The sequence below is a fragment of the Pipistrellus kuhlii genome, unplaced genomic scaffold, assembly GCF_014108245.1.
Source record: "Pipistrellus kuhlii isolate mPipKuh1 unplaced genomic scaffold, mPipKuh1.p scaffold_m20_p_43, whole genome shotgun sequence".
NCBI classification, from domain to species: Eukaryota; Metazoa; Chordata; class Mammalia; order Chiroptera; family Vespertilionidae; genus Pipistrellus; species Pipistrellus kuhlii.
In genome coordinates this window covers 2653555-2673755 of record NW_023425544.1, presented here as the reverse complement: position 1 = coordinate 2673755, position 20201 = coordinate 2653555, and the positions used below count along the sequence as shown (strand labels likewise).

General features: G+C 34.8%; 1 protein-coding gene across 7 annotated transcripts in view; it reads right to left on the bottom strand.

Moving 5' to 3' along the window:
- PBX3 (PBX homeobox 3) overlaps window positions 1-20201 on the bottom strand; it is a 174962-nt gene that overhangs the window by 47770 nt on the left and 106991 nt on the right. For 4 of the 7 annotated variants that reach the window (XM_036412081.2, XM_036412083.2, XM_036412079.2 and 1 more), the window contains exon 3: window positions 11454-11519. The exons of the other annotated variants lie outside the window; for them this stretch is intronic. In XM_036412081.2, the coding sequence (XP_036267974.1) occupies window positions 11454-11519 (66 nt within the window). The remainder of the gene's footprint in view (window positions 1-11453; window positions 11520-20201) is intronic. 7 annotated transcript variants of the gene reach the window in all.

The window sequence follows — 20201 nt, the reverse complement described above, 5'->3', positions numbered from 1 at the left end:
AAGCACTGTCAGCTACAGAAGAAGAGAACAGGGCTGGGGCAAGATATGAAGTATGCTGTGCTTGCCTGAGACAGTGAAAAAAAGGACGAGGGAAAAAACAGGCCATGTTTCTCAGGCATATTAGCACAAAGGGCTACCTGTGCTCTGTTCTTAAAGGAAATTATTACAAGTGTGTGCGTGTGGGGGGAGGGGAGGAAACGGCATTTTCTTTTCATCTAAACAGATAGATGCTCAAGCAAAAATGCTTTATTGTGAAGATTCTTAGGATTGGTAAATATGACAACTAAATTTAGAAAGGGAAAGAAAAACCCCAGCACTATATAATGGAAAAGAAATGAGTTTCAGAACCTAAGTGGGGGAAAAGAATATAACAGCACTGGCTTTGATACCTACGCACCTTTGTGATTAGATAGCTACTCTATGCAATTAAGTGATCTAATGTGCCAACGATATCCTTTTAAATTTACCACATGCCTGGGGTCTCCACACTAGAAAATGCTAGAGGCCTATATTTGGACTTCCAACAAAACCAATTAGTCCTCTGCTATTATGTGCATTTCCAGGACTTTTCGGTATGTGTTTACACAAACTCCTATTACAATCCTTTCTTTCCCCACATTCTTTCTGTTCCCTTTTCTCCAGGCAGAATGAGATAGCTCTTTCATTTCCTGTCTTGTCGGTTAAGATCACTGCCATGCTGTGACTGGGATAACATTACACCGTGATGTCTGCTTCCACTAACATGGAGGGCATAGTTTGTGCAGTTCCTCACACTGCTTCCCCCACTACTCTATTTTCTGGAAGACCAAATCTTCCAGACTTTAGTAAGACCCTCCTAAACCGAGTTCACGAGACAAAAAATTTCTGCCAAAAAGCAAATATTTTCTTGTCTTTTTGTTTCTTATGTAAGTGACTTTAACCCTTTTATTTTATAGTAGTTAATGTGATAATCCCAAAACACTGTAGTACTTGGGTCTCATTCTATGGCTTAGCCTAAAAATTCCCTCTGTTCAACTTTCAATACATATTAAGCATATACTACATGCCAAACAGCAAGCTGTATCTTTCACATCTTCTCTCATTTGTTTTTTACATAACCTTATAGATAAGAAACCAAACTTTGAAAGGGTGAAGTGACTTGCTCATGATTACATACCTAGTAAATGTAAAAACAATTATCCTATATAATAAAGAACTAATATGCAATGGTCGTCCCGCCTGATCAGCAGGGACCAGAGGCTGCATGGCGCCTGGCCGGAGTGGGGGACCTCAGGCTGCACCCCCAGCCCCAGGCCTGGGAACTTCAGGCCATGCTCCCCTTCCCCTGGTAGGGCTTGACAGGGGACCTGAGGCTGCACGACCCCCACCCCCCTGCTGGGCAAGGGGACTTGAGGCTGCGCCCCCACCCGGCAGGGCTTGACAGGGGTGGGGCCAGCCGGGTCTGGGTCTCACCCAATGGGGGTGGGGCAGGCCTGATCTGGGTCTCATGTAATTTTGAGGCACACATGGGTGGCGGGACTTGACTGTTTCCCATGGCTTGCCCCAGACTCTAACAGAAGGAAGATTTTTCACATACATTTTACTTATTTTCTTTTATCTCTGACACTTCTATTATAGAGAAAGGGCAAATAGCAATATTAAAATATTTCCTTTCTCTTTTAATGTGCACGAATTTCGTGCACTGGGTCACTAGTTCAAACATAAGTCTGTCTTCCTCTAAGTCCAGGATTCCACTATACCTCAAATGCCTAAAGAAACAGATTATAATGCTGGATTTTTAATTCACTTTGCAACTCCACTACTGAAGAATATATACTATACTACTAGAAAATATGGAGTATTGGATAGCCTGGATTCAAATTCTGACAGTTATTTATTAGCTATGTTATTGCAGGCAAGTTCTCAAATTCATTCTTTATAAATAAAGATACCACCAACTCAAGAAATCATTGTGAGGTTTGAATGCTTTGAAATATGTAAAATGCCTACAACAGTATCTGGCACATAATCATCACTTTAAAAAATAATAGGGGTTATTCCCTTTAAATCACACAGACTAAAATCTTTTTATTAAAATACTACTTTTCCTGAAGGCAAAGAACTAGTTACAGAATTTCTTAGTATAACCTGTGAAAATAAAACATTGCCATGAACTTAAAAAAAAGTTCTGCACACTTAAGATTTAAACTGAAACAAATATGCCCTACAATTAAACTTTTATCTGATTTCTGGTAATATTCATTCACTAGATCACATGTGTCAAACACAAGGCCTGCGGGCCAAATCCGTCCCGCCAGGCCTTGCAATGTGGCCCACACCGCGCTGTCATCACTGCACTCCGTTGCGTTTCCATCACAGTGACAGTTTATGACTGTTCAGTAAACCATTCGGCCCGCGATTTAGGCTGGATTTTAGATTTTGGCCCCTTCTCTGATTGAGTTCGACACCCCTACACTAGATGGTCAAATCTTATCAAGGTTATGCTTTTAAGAATTTTCTTAAAATTGGTATTTTTTTTTAATCAAATTTCTTTGCCATAGATTGTGTTGCCATTACTTTGCAACATATTTTAATGGTGTGTAATTTTATTGGTTTTTGCTTTCTCAATTTTTATAATCTAAGTATTTGTTTTCTTCTTTTGCTCTTTACTCTCATATCACTTCCGGTGGCAGAATGGCACTCTAATGTTTGCTGATGATAAAACACTCTTGACAGCTGTTCATTACTAGTGGTCTCAGTCCACACATTCAAATAAACTTGGAAATCTAGAGAATGGCAACATGTAGAAGACCACATGGAAATTAAGTGGTATTATGTTTTGTTTCAAAATAAAAACCTTTTCTTCCTGCTCATTATCATGTTATAACTGGCTACATGGTATTTTGTTAAAACTATTATAATCCAAATTAAACCAAAGTTATCCAACTCTCAGTATTTTAGATATCTTTAAGCAAATATTTTATTAAAAAATGTATGATTCCTTAAAAACTATACATATAATAAATATATATATATATATATATATATATATATATATATATATATATATATATATGATTTAAAATTTTTGGCCAGAACTACCAATGGGGAGAAAAATGGTACCACTCCAGAACAATTAATATTTTTTTCATCCATAATTTCTCTAAAATAAAATACTAGACCCAAGTTGAATTTAAAAATACCCAATATACTTAGTTGTGTACTTGAAGATGATCAGCAAATATGAAATACATCCTCATCACAGTAGGATTACCACCCCTATCAAATGATTAATCTCATGCTTTATATTCACTTCCTTTCCCTTTGCTGCAGCCATCTTCTTTCTCTTTTCTCTAAATGTTGAAAAGTGAACATATAAATTACAGTCAGTTGGCTTCGTTATGAATACTAGATATCCACTGGCTCCCTTTTTCCTTTTGCAGGAAGGCGTAACCACTTTACTGTTTTTGTAATGCCAAATTATCCTGATGCATAGGCACTGCTAAAAATAGCTTATAAAAACAAAACAATACATTGAAATACATATTATACTGACCCTTTGCCCCATATACAGACATCAGCCTTTGGTATTTGCTTTTAGGTAATTAGGTAAAAAAAATAAAAACTTAAAACTATTATTTTCATCTCCAAAAGAAAAAGCTGAGGTATTTAATAATTGTGTGATCTCCATCCAAAAATGCAATGAACAGAGCTTCTTTATTTTCATATATTTGCCTGTACACATCTCTCTTAAGGAGTTCACATTTTTCTGTAAGTATTGTAGATGTTTCGGTCAACAGTGAACTTTAAAAAGGGTGTTTGTGCCTCCTGGTTGTATCACATCCATCACTACTCTCTTCCATTAAAAACCATTAAGTGTCTGAAAAGCAGGACCACCCACATGGCATGCAAAGGACAATGGCAGAGAAGCTTGAAAGCATCTTCCAAGCAGCACACCACAGGAACAAGGCCCCCTATGTTAATAATGTACTTATTTACTTATAAATAATCAAAAAGTATATTCTTACATATAAATTAAAAAAGAGGCTGGTGTGGCTAATAAAACAAAACCATCTAGTGCAAGTTGATTGATAATTGTTTCACAAACTATTTTCTAGTGACCTATAAATAAAAGCTTAAGTAAAAAAATAAATTTATCTATATATCATTAACTCTTTAAGCAACTATCCTACAGCAAAAATAGCCAAAGAAATTTTTTATAAACACGATTACCAAAGCATATTCTAGATTTTGAGACCATAGATTAATACCGCTCCAATAATAATTTAATGTGAGTCAAATTCACTACAAAGTCATATCTCAATCAAGATAGACTTAAACAGCAATTAAATGTAGTATTGCTCTTTAGAACAATTTAAAACATTTCCCCTCATACCAGAAATAATTTTTTTCCAGGTTAAAGGTATTATTGCAAGCATAAAGTGTGAGATGGAGATTACACAAAACAGGCATATAAACAACTAATTAGGAAAGTCAATTGAAAAAAAATGAATATTAAAATCCTTTTGAAAAGCACCATAACATAATTACAATCAGGGTTTTTTTCCTCAGTTATTTAGAGGGAAATGTGTAAATGTACATTTCCCCTTGTGTACTTATGAGGGAAAAAGTCCATTATTCAACCCACTTTTCTAAAAAGAAAATATATATGCATTAATATAAATAAAAGTATAGATTTATATTAACAGTATACAGATTTCAAAACTGCCAAAAGAAACCCGATTTTGAACTGGGTATTTTAGGTGGTAAACCATGGAAATGTCAACTTTGATTTGAGCTAACAAAAAGGAATTTAGAGGATGGATAAGCTCCAGGACCTTTGAATTAAATGAAAGACCAGAACACTCCACAGAATGTCTGCAATAACAGTCTCTACAGAAAATTATGAGGAACTACATAAATCCACCCTCTTCCTCTTCACACAGGCTCATTAAAGCTGTACTGACTCTCTGGGCAGCTATAATTCTGCTGACTGATACCCTGGAATCACCCTGTCAATACCCAGTGGTGTGCTGCCTCTCCAACTATCTCTGCCCCTAATATTCCTCTCTTTGATGGGATTTGCTGACCTTTAATCTGATGCTAGTTTACTCTCATCACTGAAGTGTAAGTCAGAGAGCAATAAAACGGCAACCTCACTGATTCAAAAGGGAGAGCTAAAGCCTGCTAACTGTGAATCTAACCTTTCGTAATGGCTGGCTCTTAAAGGAGGAAGCATGGAGTGGAAGGCAGCTAAAACAAACAATGTGTATTGCTGAGCACAAGATTTATTAGAATCCCTTTTACATGGGTATTAGAAGAGGATACGTGGGTATAAACAAGATACACACGAATATTTGCAAGGGAGACCAAAGTTCTGGTCAGAATAGCCCTTCGTGCCAATACAAATCTCAACAAGAGCTGTGCTATAGAATCAAGCAAGGTTAGTTGAACAAAAAAAGCCTATGATGACTCCAGGTGGATGTAAACAACACTGAAGTAATAAAATCATCATTAAAAGTAAGATGCTTTTCTGTGATGAGGTACGAGACTGAAAACCAAAAACTAAAACTCATAATGGGCCCTAGAGAATTCAAAGAGCTTGTGGAAATTAAATGCTTCCAAATAATTTTCAGTGTAATATTAAAGGTAAGTTAATAAGACCTCACGTTTATTGAGTGCTTCCTATGTGCCATGCACTGCTCAAGGTACTTGATTTTAGCCTATCCTACGAGTTAGGTACTATTATTATGCCCAGTCTTATTATCATGAAACTGGGGCACAGCATGGTTTGGTTGAAAACCATGTTCATGGTCACATAGCTAGACAGTGAAAGAGCCACGATGTGAATGGAGGTAGTCTACATTTTGAGAAGTATTTATGAAAACACACACACACACACACACACACACACACACACCCTGTATTATTATTCCATGTTCCCACATGGCAACAAATCCTAGCCACTTTGAAATGATTTCAAATTGGCATCCAGTTTTTTATGACTCATCTCCTGAGGTTTCAACTACTTGGCCAACAAGCTTAAAGGGCCATGGACTGAATCACAAGTATTAATTTAATATCAATCAGTGGTGTTAATTGTCAAACAAGGCTACTTTTCACCTGCTTGCACAAAGACTGAATATCTTTCATTATAAATTAATCTGATAAACAAAAAGAAGAATCTTTCAGTTTGCAAAGCACATGAATCTATATAAAATATATATACTAAATGGCAGAGTGTAAACAAAGCGGAAGTTATTGCATAACAAATCTCTTCCAATCCTCTTGGGGAAAACAGTCTGACAGTTTTGGGTTCTAACAGGTGCAGATAGCAGAAGAATTACTATTCATTCTACCCGAAAGAAAAAGGATAATAAAAAGCATAATTTAATTTATAATTTATGTTTACAAGTGTTATTTTTAAGAGTTACAGTCTGCTTTGCAGATTACTTGGTCTGGTTCAAGTTGACATGTTGCATCACAGAACAAGCCTGAAGGGTCTTCACAACATGTACAGTAATTAACACGTCATTAACACATTAACTAATATACATTCAACATCATCATTGTTAATAGCATAAAATTAATTTATTGTTCATTGCACATAGCACCCCCGGCACTTTTCAAAATTAATTTGGAAATGCATACTACCAAATATTTTAAAAGGTAGCCATTTATACTGAACTATTTTCACCAATAAACATTCTTATAGTTGTGCATGTGAGGTGTGTAGTGTGTGCATTTTTAAAATGAGGCATATTTAGTGATACTACAAATTAAATCTGTATCTGATTCAAGCTGTACTGGTACAAAAATACAAAGAACAAAGACAAGCCTTCCTCCGTAAAGGAACTAGTAATACATTAAAAATTTAATACTTGGCAGGTCAAATCTGGATACTCTCTGCTGAAGACAACCAATATTAATGAATCAGACTACAGAGTCATTGTCTGGAATCCCAAAGGAAGCAATAATGCAAGTACAACAAATTCTTAGAAGTGAAAATCCTGCAAAACTACTTAATAGCGTATCACTGGTCAATGTGCTGCAGATCATAAATATGTTAAACCTTTTATAGTGTTTCTGAATATGAATGCAAGCTAGATACAATTTTAACTAAACATTTACTCTGATTTTACTTTGAAGTAAACATCTTTGCATAAATATTTGCCTTGCCATTAATCCCCCTTCATATATTTTTTAATACGAAGTTGTTTCCTTCTCTACAATAAATCTAAAACAATAGATCTAAAAGATATAATAAATAAGCTACTTCTTCAAGAAACAGAAAATTTGGGTTTCTCTAACAAGTAATGTGACACAATTAAAAGAAATCTGAGTAGTAAACTTATAACAAGAAAGAGCACAAAAGGATGAGATAAGCAAAATAAACACATTATAGATAGCCTACCAAGTGAACTCAAGTTAATTACTGCCTGGTTATTATTTTTAAAATACTTTTGAAACTGTTATTGAAAGTGAGACCCTCTGGAAAAACATAAATGGGTAGTTGGCTCAGTTAACTACAGGGGGCCCACGATGTGCTAAGCACATATTCTTTTCCTTTACTTTATGTTCTTTCTGGTTGATCTTTCATTCATTTATACTTTCATTCAACAAACCTCTACTAAGTACCCATTATATGCACAGCACTGTTCTAAAATTTACATGTAGCTGGTTCAGCACAAATTATTGATCACAACTAAGTAACTTCAGACTCTACTAAGAAACAGCTATTTCAGAAATGCAATTTTAAGGGATAACTGCTAAATTTTAAATCAACTAACATATGTTATCTACTAAAATTAGTTGTACAAAAAATATCCATTTAGTTTTTCATATATAGTCAAGAAGATCAGATACAGAGTAAATGCCAGCTGGTGAATCTATAAATGCCTTCAAGTAAAAGCATTTATTTAAAAACATGAAACTTACCACTGTATCTTTCTCAATATTTGTTATTTTTGTTATTGGCTACCTTTAAAATCCCTGTCGTTACTGGTGGTAGCAGATAAATATCACATCAATTTGAGATCAGAAAACTAGTTAAAACATTTACTACAAAAAGATGCTAAATTCTATAATTACGATATAAGTAATATACACACTTGAATATACATAAGTATTTCAGTACATCTCTATACTACTTATTGGAGTGTAAAGCTACCTATCTATAGAAGCTACACTGTGGGATGGGCTGAAACATCAGCAGTTTGTCCTGGGGTCTTCTGCACTACATACAATTATGCTGGGGTCACTTGGGTTATATAGGAAGCCTCAAGTTTTAAATTGTCAATTAGAATATTGTGGCCTGATTTTAACAATACAGCAGTACTTCTAATGATCTTAAAGGTAATTCACTATTCAGACCCCAAGCAAAAGATGCAAATGTAGCACTGAAAGCTCCTTATTAAATAGCCACAGGCTACATCTCTGTACAATAAGTGGTCCAGGTCTTTTTAGAACATACTAATTAGATGAACAGAGAATCAGAAATATGCAAAACCAGGTCATGCAGCAAAAATGGTGAAGTGTTAAAATAGGGGGGAAGGGGTGGTGGGAAAGAGGGATGAGAAAAACGTACCAAATAACTCCATCCCACCATTATTAAAATATTATCTACAACAAGGAGGAAAAATAAATCATGTCAGGTCACTATTTGACTCAACCAAATTAGGGTGGATATTACTATTAAAGTTAAGTTTTAAGTTTATTGTCAGGGATATGCTTAAGTGATGATACAATACTATGAATAATACATTAAGCAAAAGCCCAATCTAAAATTAAATTTGCCTTGGGTTATCTCCAAGTGTTTACTATAAACATTCAGAATTATTCTGGTTTATAAATGAAAGCTAATATTAAGGAAATATTTTCTAGGGCTTTACTCTTCAACAGTAACATATACAGAGTTGCCTAACCAATACACCACAGTTTTACAGAAGACAGTGCCCTCAATTCTCAATTACTTCAACACCATAGAAGCTTATTTTATTAAATAATTTACTGGAGGAAAATAGACTTTATTTTCAAACTGGGATGTTTTATTAAGTAAGCCATTTCTATTTTAGTTTTGTATTTTCTTTAAAAAGACAATGTTTTACATAAATTTGAGCACCTACTCTAAACAATAAATTGTACTTATTAAAAATATTGTTCTTATCTCATATGCTTTAAGCAACATTAACATTCAACATAAAATAACTATAATAGAGACACTCAAAAGAAAATACTAAGTCAACCCACTACAACTTGAATTTATGAAACTCAGAGCAGTAGACTAAGTCCTAGGATCTGAGTTGTCTGTCATATCGTTTCTGCTGTACTATTTGGTTGTATGGCCATGGGCAAGTTGCCTCCCAGAGTCTCATTTCCCTATCTGCAAAATGAGAGGGCTGTGCTAGATTTTCCATACATCCCCTTCCTTTAACAAGTTCAGATTTTAGTTACAACTCTATGATATTATGATTATAAACTATAAGTGGCCCAATAATTCTAAAATGGACACTAAAATTCAAAAGGCCCTTAAACTCATATTATTTACTTTGTAAATCAAATTTGATTTATTATTACACTAAATTCTCTGAAACTTAAGTTATGTCTAAAGACGATTATAAAAATTTTGCTCTTCTCTCAGAGTCAGGTCATGCTCAAAAAGTAGGGGTTAGTGATAGAGAATGAGTGGTGGGAAGATGTCCTTATTAGTGAGATCAGTAGATTTCAAATGATAAAAATTTTATTCTCATAATGCAAAAACTCTGTTCCAGGACCTCAAATCTGTCTTCTTTAGCCAAGAGTCCACATGTCCACAAAACTATAGTACAAGAAGGAACCACATTATCTATTCCATCACACAGGTGACTTGAGGCTCAGGTTACAGTTCTTACGGGTAGGTAGGCAACAGTAGTTAAAAGGCCACATCCATTAAAAATGATGTATTTTAGAGTGCATTGGGTAGTTCCTCATAAAATGACTGCCGTCTGTAAATGAATGATAATTGATATGTCATATTAGTATCTTAATTATAAAACTGACTAAATAATGTAAGTATATTTTAAATTTTACTTAAAACACCCATTCCTTAATTGAAGCTTAGTTAAAGCCAACTAGTGGTAAATATATATTCACATAGTTTAAGATCCGTACAGGATTCTATGCAAATGATATTTTTGCCCATGACCAGTATAAACATATACCTATATGGAAAGCTCCCATAAATGTTGATGCTGTTTCTTACTTTAATCTAGTACTTTTAAATCAGATACCCTCAAATAGTTCTTCCTACATAAACTAGAAGTATAATAAATGTCAGTATGTGCTTTTTTAGATATCTTGCTAGTATATATAACATTTTAGAAAGGTGTAGGCCTCTAATTTGTTGAAGATAATCAGATATTTTACGCCAAAATTGTAAGTGACATCTACCAGAAAGCAAAAATAATAATTTTGAAAATTGAGAAAAGGCTTCATCAATTCATACTTAGACCACTTACCATACCAAAATGTACTCTATTTTTGTTGTTGTTGTTGTTATTCTCCATAAAGTCTTGAGTTTGATTGGATGGTATAACAAGCAAAATATCTTATGAATGTTTTCTGCCCTCAAGAAGCTATTCTAAGTGAATTAGTCTTCCACAAATTAATGAATTCATATTTTAAGATGCATTTGCAAAATGTTCCATCATTCCAATGCTAATTTGCAACCTAGTTAAAAAATGTTAGCCTACCAGGAAAAAAAATTTTAATGGGTAATGAATGTCATGTTTGTGCAGGGGGAAAAAAGGACATATAAATATAAAACCCATATGTACTGGTTTTGACAAGACAGTGCAGTTAAGTGATTTTATTATGCATATTATTTCAAATATTCAATAGCATTAGATATACATTTAACTACTGAAACCTTTTAAACAATGATTAAATTTTTAAAATCACATTAAATTACATGTAATTTCTAAAAGTCCATTATAGCCGAACAGGAAAGGAAACAGTTAATATACTAATTACAGTAATTAAGAGTTGCCAATTTAATTATAGCTGGGAATATGTATGCTCTAACATTTGTTAGAGTGTAAAAAACAAACCTTTAATGCAGAGACTTTGTTCACAAACATCTAATGGAGACCTCCTCTACCTCACTCTGTGCTTCTCTGCTGACACAACAGCAATGGGTTCAGACTGAAGAACTTGTCAGCAATCAGGCAGGAGGAGGCTAATTAGCTTACAGGTTAATGAGTGTGATAGCTCTTGACAGCATTTTGTTACAGCCTCTTCTGTATTTAAACAATAAATGATTACTTATATACAGTTGAGACATTCTAACTATAATAGCCAAGCCCACATTTTTTTTTTACAAAGATAAAATAAGTTCCTTTGTTTCTAAATCAAAAATATAAAATTTGCATTAGTTATATGTTTATCACATTCTCACAATATGCTGAAAAGAATGGTAATAATTACACTTTACATACAGGTATACCCTTTGGAGCTGAAAACTTTCATTGAAAGGATGGTCATTAGGTGACATAACTGGACAACTGACTGATGATTTAAATATGGTAGCTTTTTAGTAATATGAACAACTTTCCTAAAAATAATTCAAGAAAGAGTTTTGTCCTCATTTTTAATTCTGGGTTTCTCTGTGTGAAACAGGTACATAAGGCACACACAGAGGAATCTCTTCGCTTACCTTGTTGGTTACTAGGGATTTGAAAACAGGTGGTGAATTAAGGAAACAACTCTATTGAGAGATTAACCCATTTCATCAGCCAGTGGAGAAGGAAATAAGAACATTTTTACAGCATCCCTATAATCCATATATTTAGTGGTAACAGAAATGTCTTAATAAAAGCACTAAGAAAACGAAGTGAGTACTTTCAGGATTTTGATTTACTCTATAAAGTAGAGAATATTCAAATCTAAGTAGTCTGATTTTTATTTACATGAAAGGAAAATGATGTGCCCAAGAAAACCTTATCTGGAATTAAACTGAACTTGAGCCGCATAATATCAAGGGAGGGTTATTTCAATTTAATATTCAGTGCTCCCAAGAAATTTGAGCACAAACCCGGAAGAAACACCTGCTGAGATTCACACTGCTTTCTAAATTATTTTGCATTCATGAAAATATTATTTGTGTACCTTCTCACTACTGTTTGATGAACACTTTGAAAATATAAAATAACAATTTTAAATATGCGCCTTTCTAATGCTCTTTTTTGTGTTTAAGAATAAAAGGCATTATACCCATCACAATTACGGTAGGCAATAAATAACTGTACATCAAAAAGCCTTAGTAGACCTGGGCAGATTTAGTAGCAGAAAGAAGCTAGTGTAAAAACCAAAATAATTTGTTGCAGAGTTAAAAGGCCCAGGTGTAGTGAGTGCCTATAATTTCTAAGGGATGAAAGGAGTAATATAAATTCAAATTCTGTGGTTAGTTTGTCACTTTCCCTTAATTATACTGAATAATAAATTTTGGGGTCAAAATATAAGTACTTGAAAAATTTTCCATCAATGGTATGCTTACACATCTGAATTCTCTTTCATTATAAATAGTATTTGAATATAGGCTTTTCTGTATCATGAGTACGTTATTAAATAACAAATACACTATTATTAGCTTATAGGTATGTCTTATCACACATAAAGGCAGCCTACTACACATTTTGTAATTTACACCCTAAGTGGTTAATATAGATCCTCAAGTCTCAAAAGTCACAATGCTGTGCTAAATCTAGGTGGGTATGTAAACAAGTTTTCCTAAATTCTAATCCAATTAAATGTTATTGAATAAAAACTTTCCTCCAAATTATGTGATCATTTCCAATCTAGTGACTGGCGGGGGTGGGTGGGTGGGTACATGGGGCAGGTGGGACAGAGGGGTGACTGACACGGAGCTAAAATCACAACCCATTCTTCCTGCTTAAATGAGAATATTCCTCAGTCTGAAAAATTATTTATAGAGATTTTTTACTACCCTTGTATACTGCAATGTTATTTCCTTTCCCACACACTAGCAAAGTCCATTTTCACAACTGCTATAAAGCGGCATGTTCACAGCTAGTAAAACAACTCAATAAATAGCCTCACGAAGCTATAGCTGTCTCATATCCTTTCCTCAATAAAAACAGAGGTGAACTGCTTATTTTCAGCAGCACACTATAAGAAGACAGAAGCATTATGACTGCTCATACATTCTGACTATCATTTGCCACAAGCTATATCTGTCAGCATTAAATAAAGCTGCATTATAAATGTAAACAAAACACCCACATCTACAAAATGAGCTGTCCACCATTGCTGTAGGCATGAATTGAACCCGCTTATTGACTCAGGTTGCTCTTTTTATTTATTTTTCTACAAAGACATGCATTTACTTTACCCTACAAGCATACTAGATTTCAGAAAGGCAACAGTCTTGTGCTAGAGCAAAAAAGACACATGTTGACAAAGGCATATCTTAATAGGAATAACATTATGTAGGCAAACACTGATCAGTTACTAAAAAACTTATTTATTTCCAAATGTTATCCTAGATCAAAACACTAAATTGTAAATAATCTATGAACCTACTCCTCTAAATATATATTTATGAACTATAAGAGGCAATTTACAATCAAATACAGAACTTTAATTTCCAATAACTCATGATAACAAATGAAAGGTGAAATTATACCTACACAATTGTCCTTCTTTCTGCTCCTTGACTATACACTGGTAAAGTGGGGAGCTAAATATTCAGGGAATTCAATTTAGGCAAGGCATAAAATTAATTCCAGTGGGAAAAAAGAGTTAGTTTCTGAAAAAATAAATCTATCACTTGCAAAATGCTTTCTGGACTTTTTCCAGGTGTAAAAGGGTAGCAAATAAAATAAAAAGGTACTAAATGCTTTCTAAGAGTAAAAACATTTTTCCAGGTTTTTGTTTAATTGTTTGAAATTAATTATGAATTTATTGAAGTAAGTTTACATTCTCACTTAGACTGTTTCAAAAAAAAGTAAGGAGGGGGTCTTTTCTCTTTACTATTGTCCCGTGACAGGACATGAGGCCAGGGAAGTAGACATCCCAGTTACAGGTACACTGGATTCCTGGAGTAAAAATGCCTCATAATATTCCAACAGCTGTACTGCATGTAAGATCTTAGCCTATTTCTAGGCTTATTTTGAAAAGAACCATCACTGTGCCAAATCATGACAAATGAAGATATGTTTTGGAGACATTCATTACAGACAGAGCCAGAGTATATATAAAGTCACCACAAATACACATGCATTACAGTAAAAATGATATGTAGCATTCTTCCAAACAACCACATGGGACTCTTCTGTATACTCGATCAAATAATTTCTCAATTAGTTTTCTCCACTAAATTGACTGATTGCTTTGGCCTCTTGTAGACAGAGCTATAGAACTAAATTAAAAATAAGCTTATGCAACCAGGTCTATGACCAGATTTCCCCCAAAAGGAGATATAAACATATGCAGACACCACATACTCCCAAGAGGTTAGTCTTTGTCACCTGTTGATCCATTGAAGAGTCACTGAAGTCTAAAAGTTTGTACTTTTTAAGTACAAAATAGTCCACAGGTTAAGTCTAGATGTTAAAAGCAAGAAGTAAAAGGCAGTGGTTAAAATATTAACACATAATAAAAACAAAATCTACTTTCCAAGGATACCAATTGGAAAAGATAAAAACAAACAAAAAATTAATAAAATATTAACAATGTGTGTTAACATTTTATTTTTATGTAGGACATCATCCTCCATGACAGGAAAAAACATAAAGGTCCTTTGCTTCTCACTATTCTGTAGATGGATATTAATTATTACTGCCTTTCCTTTCTGAGATAAGCTTGTTAACAAGAACTACAGGACTGCTTATAGCTGCTATCCATATTGGGTAGGTCGCATCATTGTTTATGGTGTTTACAGAAAAAAAGGGAAATCAGTACAAAGAAATAGTATGGAGTAATTAATGTATGGTAGTGTAATAATTTCCACTTTCTACCTCCATTTAAATAAAATAAAGCTCAGTAATGCCAGCGTAAATCAGGGGGAGCCACAGGGGAGCACAGCAAGGCAAAGACATTAAAGGCAAACCAAAACCCTTCTTCACCCAACCTACTATTATTATTACTTGTGCAAAGCAAATATTCAGCCTCCAACCCTAAATCATTTCAATTCCTATTTCCAAGTATAATTTAATCTTTTTCAGCGACACTTGATGCTTACTTCATCACAGCATAATGACAGATTAAAAAGTTGTTGAATTAAATATTAAAGAGGACTTCAGGCAGTTCTGCATTTTTAAGGAATAACACAGATTGGAGATGAAATGAGAAGCCCAAATGCATATTTTATACCAAAAGGAAAGAATACATATATTTTTCCTTCAGGCCACCTACTTTGTAATAAAACACAGGGCAGGTTTTTTATTTAGTGAATAAAAATGTGAAATAGTATTATAAGCTCCATCTCACTATAATCTGGCACCATACAATGATATAAAGTTAATGATAGTAAGTAAGAATATGATTTTTTTGTATGAGTATCTTGTTTGAATATTTTTAAAAGTATATTCATAATTTATCACTTTTGCATTCTGATTTTTAGAATTAACTTATTTATGGAAATTCACCTCAGATAAAAATTTCACAGATGACAGCATCAAGAGCAAACCATTATGTAAGCGATTTTATGATACAAACTGTTCTGAGTGGATTGGGGGGAAGAAACGTTGACCATACTGGTAAGTACAGTTCCAATTAAAATGCTGACTGGATTACTAGGCCTAATTTTGGAAGCCCCCATTAGATTCAGGTAAAATTAAAAATGAAATGTATATGACTAGGACGCTTTAACTCTACAGTGGATTGAAAAGAGTCAAAAAATAAAATTTTGGATGTTCATACTTAGAAGATATACAGATAATAATACAAAGATACACAGTTAAAATTCCAAGAGCCCATGGATCACTACATTTGCTATATGTTTTTAAAGAACAGAGATTTTTCACCACTGAGGATCAAAAGAAAACAATTTTTTAAATTCTCTGTTCATTGTAAATTCAAACAATAGAGAAAAAAAGGGCTCCATGAACATTTTATTCTATTTGTGTAACATCAAATTACAATCTTTTGTACACACATACAATCATTGTATATTAGTACTTTCATCTTTACTTTTTCATTTCACTTATGTGTTACCAATACTATCTATTTGAAGGAACCACACGAAACTGCCACCTTTAAGTCAAAATGGTCAGACATCAACAATTTCATATGATTTAACATTCATTTTGGAAAGTTACATCAAGAGAAAAAGTCATCCACAATAATATGTTTTAAGCAATCACATAAAGACTTTTAAAATATGTACTATCTACAGGAATCAACATTTTCCTTAGAGGCCAAGGAAGCAAATGCCATTTGTTTTTGGAAACAGTTCACTTTTAGAACATGTACAAGGTACAAATGTCAAAAGGGAGTATTAAACATTTTTAAAGTAATACTTGGGGGCATCGTAATAGTGTCAACAATAAAAATAAAGTGAAAAAAGTAATACTTTCTCTACTTATTCAAAGAAAGAAAGAAAATGATAAGGATACTACACTGACTTCTTCAAAAATGATGACTTTGGCTGGGGTAGACCTAAATGTCAACATGGATGGCAACTACACATGTCCTTGAAAGAATGGCCTAATACCTTTTGGAAAATTTTTCATTATGGTTGATCCTGGCTGAATATGACATAGATTTACTCATGAAATGTTGTGCACACAATCCTTTATTTTAAAGAAAAGTATAAAATATGACTATGGCATTGTTTTTGCAAATCTAAAAACAGGGGACCAAGCTTTTCAAATTATGCTTTTATTTAAAAGATTTTTCCAATCTCAATGTTCTGCTGTCCTACTGACATTGGTATTTGGGCAGTGGTTCCTTGCAAGCATACAATTCTAAGTCCACACAATTAGATGCATGTGAACTACACTGTAAAAATACAGCACAATGATCTTTCCAGATACCCTTTAAAAAGAACAGAGAAAGTACATTCATCCTCCCTACAAACGTTTCTGAACTAGAGCCAAGAAACTAGGGCAAGAAGTGAAAGTGGGGAGGAGATAGTAGTGACAAGAAGATCGATTTTTCTATGGTTTCCATTTTTAAATTCTAAAAAGAGCAATAATCTTCATTTCCTGGAATCTTTTCCATATAGCAATAATGAGCTAACAACTTCCCATCACCTAGGACATAGTAGGTACTCAACAAATGTTTGTACAATTAAATTCCCTGTGGAATTCCCTATGGAATTCAACCTCCCACTGACAAACAGCCATTAAGTTTGGATGCTTCTTGGCCAATTATGGTGGGGGGAACCTCCTTTTTATGGTGAGGGGTTAGAGTTGTTTTTCCTCTGTTTTTTCTTCTTTTCTAAGACTGTCCTTGTTTTGGAGCTGGTTAAGAATTTTCCCTATAGACTTAAGACGTTCACATGATTACACCGTCCTCCTGTGTTATCTGAAATACCGGGGTTGGCAGCAGCCCAGATATTTGAAATCGGAGAAATCCAGTCTCTACGGCCGCCCATCCTCAAATCAGGTTTCGGTTTTGGATTAGAAAGGTACCAGCTCTCGCGCAGGGAGCAGGTTTGACTCCCTCCCTGGTGGTGCAGACCCAAGAGCACAAGGCCGGCTGCAGCGGGTGGCAGGAAGGGCCGGTCTCCGGGCTGCAGCTCGCCCGGGCGGCCGGAGTGCGGCCGGTGCAGGGGCGGCTCCGGCTGCCGCTGCTCTGCCCGCAGCGCCGGGAGCCCATTGTTCTCCGTGCGGAGCCACAGCCGGGTCCGGGGCTCGGCTCTCCGCGGCGGAACACCCCGCCCGTTAGGCTGACAGGGAGTTCTCACCGCCTTGACTGCATAATTAATGTAAATGGAGCAGCCGGGGTGTCAGTGCGGGCTCCTTGGGTTTACTTTGGCGGACACTTACACGGGAGCATTAACTGGAGAAAGCAGCCTCACCACAGGGGTGGGAATCAGCCTGTCAGGGGCTCACTCCACATGCCGCGGAATGCAGAGAGGCCTCAGATTGTTTCATCAAGGTGATGGAGAACAAAAACTACCCGGAACAGAGAATTCAGGCTTACAGAGCTCCCACACATCTATTATTTATCTCTAGATTCTTTGGGAACCAAGCGGCTGCGTGCGTGTGCCCAGTCCACGAGCCCTGGCTCAGCCTGGGCGTGTGAACGGCGCACCTACCGCACGCGGGGCAGGCGCCCTTCGCAGCCCGCAGGCGGGGAGGAGGGGGCATGACGCCCCTCCGCGGCTCAGTGAGTCACTCCGAGCAACCAGGGGCAATCGTGGGCGACTCCACACTTAACTGAAATTAAGGCGGACGTCGCTGAGGACGCTGAACCCTTTAACAAGGTGCCCGGTTTATATTATTAATATTCCACCTCCAATCAAACTATGTTAGGGGTATTTTATTGTAATTTGTGGTCATCGATTTTTCCTCCACAACCTGCCATGGGAGAGAATGCTAAGTCAAAATATAGAATAAATGTAGAAGCACATTTTACACCAAAAAACATGTTTTCTTTTAAAATATTTTTTACTTAATATTCATAATCATCCTTAATATCCCATGTTGTGTGTATCCTCCTTCCCAAATGAACAGAGAATGTGACTTCCCAAGCTTAAATTAGCACAAAATCCTACGCATATACTTTCAAGGCTATAATTTTTTTTTTTAGATATCTTTAAATTTTAGAATTTACATCTTGAATATACACATTTCGTTACCCAAATTTAGACTTACAGAAACAGGGTTTTATAAATTTACAAATAAATTATCAGTTGCATTAAGGCTCTAAGTGGTTTTACCATGGTAAGTAATCAAATCTAAAACTTTTCTTTGTTTTTTTAATACAAATTAGGAGAGGAAATGAAATACATTAGAAAAGGAAAACTCCCCCTCTACTCCCCCCCCCAAAAAAAAAAATCCTTCAACAAGAAAGAAAGCCTATGTTGCACATTTCAACTTGCCAGTGTATTAAGTGTTGTTAGGGAATAAAACAACAACAAAACTGGAATATCAAATCTATGACTCCCAAATAACGCCATCAAATGCATGACTGTTTCTGTAAAGCACGTGAGCCACCTCTTCTCTCCTGTAACAGTGACTTAATCCTGAATGTTCTCAAATTCTTCCACACAAAGGGGTCAATTGTAGGCCACAGAATAACCTTGTACATATTTGTCTATTAAATGATTGAGAACTAAAGCCACCTGCAATGTCTTAATTAAAAAGATGTACATTAACTGAAAAAATACTTTTATCCATTCAATGCACTGCATGACAAAAGAGATCAAAATGAACATGCCGATCAAAAGGTTTACTTTAGACAGGAAGCAGCCCGTCAGATCATTATTATAAATTAAAGGTATTATAGTCAAGTCATTTTTAACCTCTTAAAAATGGACAATCCTTTTCTGTACTTTAAATCATTTTTCTCCACAGAAGTAACATTTTTTTTTATGTCTAAATACACATATTCCTCTGTCATTCTTCACTTTTCTTACTAGAGATAGTAGAGGTCTAATACTGTCAATTTTAAGTCAATATTCTCACCAAGTTTGGACTTCTCTCTCTCTTTAAATGATATAACATTTTTAAAATGTGAATTCACAAACTGATTAAGCATAATAATCTTAGCTCCTGAATCTCATTTTACTGCACTAAAATTCTTAATGGCATTCTCCAGTTAATATCTTCTATATTAATAGATGCTGCTTTATATCTAGTCACTATGCTTAGTAAAAATAAGATAAATTCACCCTTACTAATAATAACTAAATTAGACTTCTAATTCTGGAACCCTTTACTTTTAAGAACTTAAAATGTCATGTATTAAAATATCAATCTTTTTTTTTTTTTAAAGGACACCAAATTTTGGATCAGAAAATAAAGCATAAACAAAAAAGTCCCTTGAGATACTGGTGTGAAACCTGCAGCCCATTGATTTTGTTCTTCATAATATGCTATTAAATTGGAGAACATGCTGACCTTGTGTGCAAAGGCAGAATTGTGCATATGCAACAGAAAGTTAAAAAAAAAAAAAAAAAGCTTCAAAATGACTGTTTAAAAACTAGGCTACAAAATCTTAAAATACAGAGAAGCATTCCATAGTTTACTTAAAATTGGCAACCACAATTTAAC